General features: G+C 42.1%; 1 protein-coding gene across 1 annotated transcript in view; it reads right to left on the bottom strand.

The window, feature by feature from the left end:
- LOC118302363 (dolichyl-diphosphooligosaccharide--protein glycosyltransferase subunit STT3B) overlaps positions 1-10,798 on the bottom strand; it is a 33,014-nt gene that overhangs the window by 9,078 nt on the left and 13,138 nt on the right. Inside the window, exons 2-5 of the mRNA XM_035628436.2 lie at positions 2,233-2,341; positions 1,338-1,625; positions 321-386; positions 18-117 (exon numbers count right to left, since the gene is read on the bottom strand). Coding sequence (XP_035484329.1) covers positions 18-117; positions 321-386; positions 1,338-1,625; positions 2,233-2,341 — 563 coding nt within the window. The remainder of the gene's footprint in view (positions 1-17; positions 118-320; positions 387-1,337; positions 1,626-2,232; positions 2,342-10,798) is intronic.

The raw sequence follows: 10,798 nt of genomic DNA, 5'->3' as shown, positions 1-10,798 counted from the left end.
CGCGCGCTGCAGCTCACCTATGTAGACTCTCTTACTGAAGCGCTGCATGAGCAGCAGGACGAACACGTGAAGAGGGATGAGGTTGATGATGAACACGTAGCCTCCCCAGGCTGAAACCTGTGAGACACCAAACAGATTTCATGGGATTATTATTATAAAGAATAAAATCAACAAGGTCAACCACAGACTCCAAGCTGCTCGTAGGTGTGAACGTGAGCGTTGACTGGGCCGTGGAACGTTGGGTGTAAAGTCAGACAGGAATATGAATTTTCCAAATGTCTGCACAACATCACAAACATCGCGTGTGTGTGTGTTCTCACCATGTAGAAATAAGACAGGCAGCATCCAATAGCCCAGAAGACCGATCCCGTTTTCACCGACTTCACCTGCAGTTCAGAGTTTAACAGAGTTAACCAGTGACACACACACACACAGAATAAAAACATCTCAAATGAACACGGAGCTTCACGGGATTTGCACGCATGAACGTGAGGATGTGAAGAAGTTGCTACTGAGGAGGATTTTCTCCCAACATTAAAAATGATAAAAATAAATCAATTATCTTCCATTCCGAAGCTGCATTAATTAATTGTAATTTTTACTTGTGGGGCGGAAAAACAAGCTGGAAAACATCATAAGATTATCACTTCATGAAAGTGTTATTGCCTAATTACACATCGAGCACATTAATATATCACAACATTACTGTGTTGTGGCCACCTGAGGAAGAACAAGTCAAATATTCTCTCTACACATTTAAGCATCAGTTGTTTTTTTTTTAACCTAAAATATTTGGACCTTTCGTTGCTCAATGCTCCGACACGTTCACCGGCTACTTTCTAACTGTGTCCGTCTGCTGCGAGGTGCTGAGCTGTGGAGTCTTCAGAAATTGGAAACTGGAAATGGGATTCGCGAGAGAAGAATTTGCCAGAAAACAAAAACAACCAAAGTCAGACAGAGCCGAGGGACACAGCTACAGTAATTTGTCTGTAGACCTCTGGAACTCAGATTAATCCAGGTTGTCGTTGAGTTTCAGCTGATTCCACATCTGTGAAAATAAAACTTTCCAATCACAGCTTTGTGGGACCGGAGACTTTGGAATCTTCTTGTGCGGGAACCAGAAAAATACTGACAGAAAACTGTCTGCAAAGGCGTCAATTTAGGAAACGACCAACGCAGCAAATACATGTTGTTTTACGACAACTAACAGATTTAACTACTTTAAAATTTGAAAGTGAATTGCTCCTAGCAACTACTACTTCCGAGAGCGGCCAGTTGAGTGCAGCAGTGGACACCGTTTTAAATAGATATTAATAATAAAGTGTGTATGAGCGCACCCAGAGGTAGTAGGTGAACTGCAGGGCGAAAATGGCGATGCCCTCGTTGTCGAAGGAGCCGGCCACGGAGCGCGAGATGTAGCCGGGGACGATGGCGATGAAGCAGGCCGCCAGCAGCCCCGCCCCCTGGTTCCACAGCTCCCTCGTCAGCAGGAAGGTGGAGATGGAGGTGAGGCCGCTGAACACGGGCGCCAGGAACACGCACACGTCCCGGATGTGGACGGTGATGTGCAGCAGGTTGAGCACATAGTGGATGAGGCCCGCCGTGACCATCAGGCCGGGGTACACCTGCAGGAGGAGGAGGAGGAGCAGAGGATGATTCTTCTATAAGTGTAATTACTCTAAGTGTGAAATAACCTTTTCGCCCCTGCCCCGTGTAATATGTATTTGATGCGATGAGAAGCTCAATAATATTGACAAGCTGTGTGAAGAGGTGTGAACAACTGAAAAAATGCTGCTTCATGCATCTTTTTCCCTGCTGTGACTGTGAAATGTCGCCATCAACACTTTGAATGAGCTCCGTTCGTTACTTTGTGAGTCACATTTTTTCTCATACATATACATTTATTCTTTATTATTATGTGGCACAAGCAGCAGCGTGTAATTGTCAGTGTGTGTAACACAACAGAACAAAGTATTGTTGGTGTTGTTGCCTTGGGGGAGGCGTAACTGTTCCACCATGTTGGCTATGAAGAGAATCAAGTTACAGATTCAATATGACCATAGCAAAATCTTGACTTGATTTATTTATTTATTCAACTCAATAGATCCCTTGACATTTAAAAATTTAAAAATATCCGCTGTAGAGTCGATAATTTACGGTATGTTGAATGGGTTTCCTCTCTCACTGATAGTATAAGATATGGATTCATTATCAGTATCGAGGAACACTCACCGTGCCCCCGACGATCCTCCCCAGAGGATACCAGGCCCTCTCGTCGAACCAGTTGAGGAACTCATAAAAGCCATTGGTGGTGAGGTGGTGAGTCGACCGGTAGTTGAACCTGCGGCATTGGGACAGAGACGAGGACGTTAGACATCACCACGCACTGAGCGGCTACAGAGAACATACGGTCTAATTGTCAAATATACTTAGGAAGTTTTATTAAATCTTGAAATGACCTGGAGGTAAGTCATCGGCAGACATGATAAGAGATGTTCAGATTCCCTGAATGTTTAGGAAAGGAGTTTCAATGACCAGAAACCGTGTGGGTCCCAGGCTAATGACCAAATCCATCTTTGATAAAACATGCACTTGACCACCAGGGGGCGATCCAGGCGATTTGGCCGTAACGTCACCCACTGTAACATACAGACTATGATTAAAGCTTTATTGTTCTTGCTTCATTGCTTCTGACTGAGCGTTGTAAGATGAGAGCAAGTGGCCGTGTTGTGGACAGATGGCAGGTAGGTGAAGGAGAAGGACCAGTAAAAGACAATTACACCAAATCAGTGATCAGCATTTTGTCTGAAAAGCCTGATCGAAGCATTTCCTAGACCAGGGATGGGCAACTGGCGGCCCTCGAGTCCATTTATAAAAATTAGCATTTCATGTCATTTGAACCAGCCCCCAGCTGTAATTCATTCAGTCCGCCGCTGGAGGGCGCTCCCCGACAATTTCGGCGAGCAGCCCCCTGAGCTGCAGCTTGAACTGTACGAACTACAGGCAGACTCGTTTTTTCAAGCAAACCGCAACGAGAGGGGAATCTCCTTCTGGAGACTATTACCAGAGTCCCGATTTCCAGTCCTCAGGGATTTTGCACTCTCAATGGCCAGCATGTTTGGGAGCGCTTACATCTGCAAGAGCGACTTGACTCAATGATGAAGCACATCCAATCAAGAGAAAGAAACCGACTGACCGATGAGACACTCTTTCAGCTCATGCAGATTGGATGCTGAAATGTTGACTTTTCTTATGACAATAGAAATGTTAAAAATGTTGGCCAACTAGGGAGCCTTGTCTGGGTCATGTGTTCTTGAGCCAAATCATCTGCAATTTTTGAAAATTGGTATAATAAACTTTGATTGCCAGTATATATTTCGTTCTATTTATTAAATTAGTTAGCTATAGTAGGCCAATTAAGTGACACGGTTATAATGGTGGAAGTGCATGTTGATATATCTGGCCCTCTGGTAGTGAGGTGAAAATTTGTGTGGCCCTCCCTTTCATCAAAGCTGCCCATCCCTGTGCTACACAGTCTGAGACCAAGTGATGAGAGAGCGTGATACAATATTGTGCTAGGGACGACATGTATTGGCCTACTTCAGTCCCTGTGCCTGGGAGATAAACTAATAAAACAAATACAAGATGTACAGCAGCGCTACCGGATGGTTGAACTCTCATTATTCACTCTTCACTAACAGCGTCAGTGGGAGCAGAGTGGACTATATTCAGATGGCCGTTTTTGTTCAAATCCACACAGAGGGAAAAAAAACAGTGTCCCGTCTTCTTCACAGTTTTCCACTTAAATATCCTGCTGACCAGGGCCGACTACACCCGACTGACTTCGTACAAAGACCAACATTCGGTGGCGGGGCTTCGATCAGCAGCCTCCTGGGTTGAATATGAATGAATCTCGAGAAGCAGAGCAGTGCAGAGTAAACACAAATCACTCTCAAGTTCCCTGCATCAGGGAAACAAAGTGTGGGTTAGACCCATTAAAGCTCATTATACAGAGCTGAATCTATTTTGCCACATGCCTCATGTTGACTGATTGTATTTAGGTTCAAGTGTTAAGAGCGTTTAATCTTTTGTATCGTTGAACACAAAAATATTTGATGGACTAGATTGAATATTGGCACCAAAGTAGGAGCAAAGAAACCAGAAAATATTCACATTTAAGAAGCTGAAATCAAAGAATTTTGACTTCTACTTGAACCGACCAACAAACGGACCAGGGTGAAAACATAACCTCCTCCTGGAGGAAGCAAGGTGTCGAGAGACTGAGAGGCGTCAACGATCCGATGAGTCTTTGCAAACAGAAAAACCTTCCACGCAATGAACTCTACAAACCATGTAAAACTTGTTGGGACCTGGGACCACAGTGTGGCGCGGTCCAGTCAAGGACATCATCTTTATGAGCGGTATTAAAGTCTCACACATTCATTAACATCAACATTAATTGGAACAGCATCTAATGGTTATTTTTTTATCAATCTATAAAATGTTTATAGGGCGTCTTATTCTCTTTACACTCAGACAGGGGAAATTTCCATCACACACAGATGTTCCCTGTACCACAGAAACTGTTCCACCAAACACAGCTCCTGTAGCTGAGGCAACGCTCAGAGCTTCCTCACCGTCGGACAAACTGTCGCACGGAAACTCGCATGGCGTCCGGTGGGTTAGCCTGGATTCTTTGGAGAAAATACCTAACTTACTAGGAAGCATATAGTATGATAGTTATGTCTGTTCGTCTACAGTCTCTGGTCTGTGTTGGAGTCGAAGTACAGCGTCTCTGAAGAAAACCAACATGAAAGAAACGAGCCCCCTGTCAAGGCAAGGGGATTGAAAATGACTTAAATAAAATAGCCGTCAGTTCATTTCTATCAACTTATCAATTATTCAACTACTCGTGTCAGAAAACTGCGGCAGAGCACTCAAAACAAATCTAAATCAACGCATTAGAACTTAGAGATATCGTCTCTTACTCGATCCATTATTCTTTTTTCTTCTTCTTCCATTTTCTAAACTAAATCAATGCGGACTGACTTAAATGACATGAGGTAATTTATCAGACGACACAGCTGCTTCTGCAGCCACAATGGACTTTATGACTTTTTTATAAACAGCACCTGTTCACAGACTCTGATGAGGGAGTTCCCCTTTAATTAACAGCCGATCCGACTCTTCTCGTGAACTCACAGTCAGACGCAGTGACAGACTGTGGATTCATTCTACCTACACATAATGTCCCCGATTGGATTTCCATACTCAAATACACATATTATTATATTGTCTACTGGGACCGCACCGCAATGACTCGGTTGGCTGAAACCGAAAATAATGAAATGAAAGCAAATTTGTTTTTTCGCAGTTTTTCATAATTTTTTTTGCCATTGCATACATGTAATAGTCTAAATGTGCTTTTTCCTTTTTGGTCTTAATTTCAAAGAAAAAAAACTATTACAAAAGTATTTATATAACACTGAACAGTAATGTCCAGCAGACATTATACCAACAAAGCACAATATGACTTAAAATAAATAAATAAAAACAAAACACTTTTATTTGTGCGTCATTCTCGGACATTTTCAATGCTTCCACCAGAAAAATCAACAGTTTCTTATTTTATAAATATAACTTCATTTCCACCAAAAAGATCTGCTTGAACAATGCTGTGACTATTAACGTTGACTTTATTTAACCACTAACCCGCCACTCATTTCCTCCATTAGCTGAATCATTGTTTGGTGAGTTAGCAGGTGGGAAAATAGTAAGAACTTCTTTTTGATTAAATTTGTCCAAAAACCAAAGATGTTTAATTTATTATGGCATAAGAGAGAAATGCAGCAATTCACTCGCTCTGAGAATTTGGAATTAGGTAAAGTAGAACATTTTGTCCTTAAAACTAAAAGAGTTATAAAAACATGACTGTGTAGTTTTCCCTCAGTTGATGAAAGCTCTGATCTGAGCTCCCTAAAGACCAAAGTCTTGGTCAAACTAAAAGATCTTTTCTGCTCTGCTGCCCGAGACGGACTGATGTAAAAGTCTGGAAGACGACCGGAGCGGATTACTGACAGGTGTCAGGTTCAACCGCGTTAACATGCACAATATTCTACGGGAAAAGACAAACATTCATACCGAGAAGATGAGAAATTTATGTTCTGCTTATAATCGTAGTTGTGCAAACTCCCGATTAACAAAACGTGGAGCCGCTTGTGCAATTTTCGATTCTTTATGTCAAAAGAGATTTTTATTTCAAAGTGTTCCGGCGGTGGCGGACTTGTTCGCCCACGAGAACAAAGCCTCCATCCTTCGCCCCCTTTAACCTTATTAAAGACGCTGTTGGCAACATTCGCCAAGTCTTTCATAATGTTTAAAAATAAGAGTATGTTTCTTATTCGTGGGTTAAAAACCTGAAGTGAAGTCAGAGTGCACGGTGGAGTCGAACTGGTCTTATGAGCCGAGCAGCTGCTTTTATTTCTGATGGGGAAAAGTATCATAAACCCTGTGAAACAAAAGAAAAAAAAGGCTCCCCGAGGTGTTTGGCTGCTCATTTGCCTTTTTTTTTTTTACTCCTCTCTCTTCTCACTAGGTCCAATCCCCTCATGTTCAGAGGTCTATGCATCAGGGGCTGCCTCAGCCCCTTGGGCCAATTTAAGTCGAAGCATGTTCAGTATGTGACTTACGTGTACAGAGTGAACCCATGAGCCCATTTTCAGGAACATCACAAATGGATTTCCAGCCGCCGATACAGAATTAAATTGTCTGCCAGCAATAAGTTGTCGTGGCACGAAATAATTTACGGTGCCTGCTGCTGTGCCAGTGGAGTTTGTGGTGTGTGTGTGTGTGTGTGTGTGTGTGTGTGTGTGTGTGTGTGTGTGTGTGTGTGTGTGTGTGTGTGTGTGTGAGTGTGTGGGGGGGGGGGGGGGTTTGGCTCACTGCACGTCAGCCAGTCCGAGGAACAGTACTAATAACACAACACTGGCTCAGTCCATTGCAGTCGTGATGATTATTTTATGAGGAGTTGCTTTACTTATCCCTCCAGCTTGCTCAAGACTTGAGTGTCTTCAGAGCAGATCACAGGAGACGAGACTCTGCACACTATCACTTACCGCACAACACACACACATGACACAAGACACACAAGAAGAAAGGATGGTTTCCTTCCAAAGATGGTTGAATAGTTCCCCGTGATTATCGAAGTGGTTTTAATTCAAATGCCCCAACAACCACACACGGTAAATGACCGCCGCAGCTTTTAAAGATATTAAAAATGTACTTATCAGTAGTTATGGACTTTTTCCAGACTGTAGGCATTCCTACAGTCCTGTAACTTTAGCTTCTTTTATTTAAAAAAAAGACCACCATATTACTGTTAAGAAGAGCCAGGGTACAGTCAAATTGTCAAATTGGCTTAGGAAGTTTCCCTAAATCCTGAAATGACCCGGAGGTATATATTTCAGCAGCCATGATAAGAGCTGTTCGGATTCTCTAAATGTATAAGAAAGGTGCTTCAGTGCTTCCTTTCCTATCTCCTTTAGCATAAGGACACTGGACCTTCCTATACCAAAGGAACGGACATACAGACGCCCCACAATTCATTGCGGCAGCGATATTTAACGTGACGTGTCATGCACAAATGTAAATGATTCAATCTGAAGTAGAAGAAGAAGAAGAAGAGTATGAATATGATCCAGAAGTGACGTCATCATGTCAGTTACTGTTACATATGAATCATACCATGTGATGATACACGGTGGTAAAACACTGAAACATGCTGATGGAGCCGCTGAGGTTCTTGTAGTTTCACCACGACAGACGCATCACCAACATCCACCGTCACATGACAACGTGGTTTAGTGAAAGTGGAGTCGGATTCTCTGAGCAGCACGGTCGGCTTTTCCTAAGTCTAATGAATCCTCCAATACACCTTTCCTTGACCTCATGACATTTCCACTGAGGTCAAGGAATAGTAGAGAGGAAAAGACTATAGGAAGGACGATCTGAATTGACCCCCCAGCCCTCGTTATGCCTTTACTCGTTCACGCCGAGCCAAACAAGCCGACATACTGTTACACAATTGTGAGAGTTAGGTTAGCGTGCAGGCGTTTCAGGATCAGAGGTGACGTGTAACACAAACGTGTCTGCGACTCGCTCTCCCTTGTTACATGGAAATCCGTCTGGCTCTGCGATTACCAGCACTGCCTGAAAACAACCCCTCCTTGCTCCACATGAACGGCGAGGTGGAATAAAGGCACGACACCTGCGCCTCGAACAGGCTGTGTGGACGTGTGTTTTACATAAATGAAATCACTGAGAGGTCAAAGCTCAGTATTGAAACCTCCCTCTGCTGTAGTTCTATAAATATAGTGTGTACGAGCTACAGCTGTGAGCATCAAATCTGAAAATCATCTGTGAGCATCATCAACATCATCATCATCACTACCATCTGACATCGGACACCCAGCCAAAGAGAAGCACTTCCCAACCACTGCAGCAGAGTGGGTAGTGTTATATATGTGTTTAATAATTCACAATGGCCCTCGAAGGATGTTATAAAAATTTAAATGGTTCCATAGCCCTGGTCTGAAATGACCAACCGTAAACCGATGTACAGAACTGAAACGGACTGTAAAAAACATCCGTCATACAGCTTTTCACAGAACGAGGAGGCTACTGTAACTGTCCATAACGCCATGAAGAGACATCGAGACGAAAACGGCTCAGCAGCCAGAAAAGATGCTTATTTGACACATTTATTTTTATTAATGGGCTAATTTGAATCTATTAATGAGTGGAAAAAATGAGGAATTTACTGATTAAGTACAGTACATAGTCCGAAAATAAATGGCTGTCACGATTTCCCAGAGTTGAATGTGCACATATGTTTATACATCTTAGGTAAAACAAATGTTTATTTTCTTAATACACCTTCTATTTATTTGGTTGTATTTGTAATTTTTTCCCAATTTATAGTTATTTATGATAACGTTTATGGTTAAACTAAATTATCAAGCCTAAATTACCGGTACATGTCTGAATCATAAAGATTTGATAACGACATCATAGGAATCAATGACAGATTTTTATATATATATATATATATATATATATATATATATATATATACACACACACACAGTATATATCACTGGATGAATCTGAATTGGGAATCTTGTCCTCCCTAATATCGATATAAGCCCCAAAAAATCCATATCGCCCGGGCGTTAATATTATAGTTATAGTACAGAGCTGTGCCAACATACCAGATATGTCATTATATTATGGAAACAAGACAATAATTATTCCAGTTCAGATTAATATTAATGTGCATAAACAGTCCGGTATCACACAGAGACGTCTCATTTCAAAGTTCTCCTCCTCCCTCGGTGTCATGGCTCCGAGGCAGAGCGCGGACTCGTGAATGTTTTCGCTCGATGTCTGGTGGTTCTCCAGAGTTCACCTGCTTTTCACTTTTTTATTAAACGTGTCAAAAACAGAGACATGGTGCTGAATAAAAAATCTTAAGCTGATGGCCGCTAATTTATTTTTTAAGAGACAGACTGACCAGCCACTGCAAAAACCTGAGCTCCTCTGAAGCTGGTGGCTTAGTGCCTGTACTCACTGTGCATGTCAGAGACGTTCTCAGTACACACGATGAATACACAAGTACGAGCTCACATCGTAAACATTGTGTGAGCGTATAGATTTCTTTTAATTTGAGAAAGGGAAACCTGGTTTCAGTCGTTTATGATATATTTTTAACACAAATGTCAACATTATCTCAGCATAACAAGTTCGACAGGGTGAACACATCCACACCGGCTCCTTTATGATCCATAAAAAGCTGATACGTGTCCAGTTTGTGTTTTTTCAAATCTACTGGCTGTGGTGATACAGGCTTTTGAACGGTTTGTTTGAAGTGTCTTTCATATTTCCCAGCGAGTTATGAGTCCCATTTCCTTTCACTTCGCAGCAGCAGCCTTTGCCTGAGGACTGCTCTGGTTATTTGCTCTGGTTATTTGCGCGTGTCGAGCTCCTCTGAAACAATACGGCCATAGAAGGTTTATTGGGAAATACAGAACTATACCGCAGGTTTGTCTGCGAGCGTTGGTGTGTGTCTATATACGTGTTGTGGGCTATTACGTGACAAAAATTTATTTTCTTGTATGTATTATTGGCCTTAATGTTTGTTTACTGTATCAACTCATGTGACTTGATGGTTCCTTTGGAAATGAGATGCTCTCCCGCTTCAACGTTTGCCGACCCCTTCAGATCCCTTCCCATAAGCAGGCGGCTTATTCACAGACGTCTTCACTGATCTGCAGTCTGCCTTCGTTCAGAGTCCTGATAATACATAACAGAGCAGGGGTCGATCGATTATCAGCGCAGATATTCACCATTGTTATGATTATTGGTATCGGCCATTTTTTAAGTCGATTTGCTACTTTGGCTCTGAGGCAGAGCTACTCTCTGGACATTAGCAATGTCCCGTCCATGTTTGTTTGTTCTACGGCTGCATCTAACGATTATATTCATATATTCATTATCGATTAATCCGTCAGTTTGCTCAACTTCATAATAATGCTGCTGACAGCTCCCTGCATTTTAATGGTTAGGTCATGTTGAAAGGTTCTGTGAATTAAACATCTGCTCTAAGACATTTCAACAAAGTTTTGTGTTAAGAGTTATTCTAAATTTTGACTCCTTTTTTACACTTTTTGTTCCCTGCAGAAAAATATCTGTTTCACATATATCGATTATCTGTCTCTTAGATTAGTTATAATCGGTATCT

Source organism: Scophthalmus maximus, chromosome 1, assembly GCF_022379125.1.
Source record: "Scophthalmus maximus strain ysfricsl-2021 chromosome 1, ASM2237912v1, whole genome shotgun sequence".
NCBI classification, from domain to species: domain Eukaryota; kingdom Metazoa; phylum Chordata; class Actinopteri; order Pleuronectiformes; family Scophthalmidae; genus Scophthalmus; species Scophthalmus maximus.
This window is presented reverse-complemented; position numbering and strand designations above follow the sequence as displayed.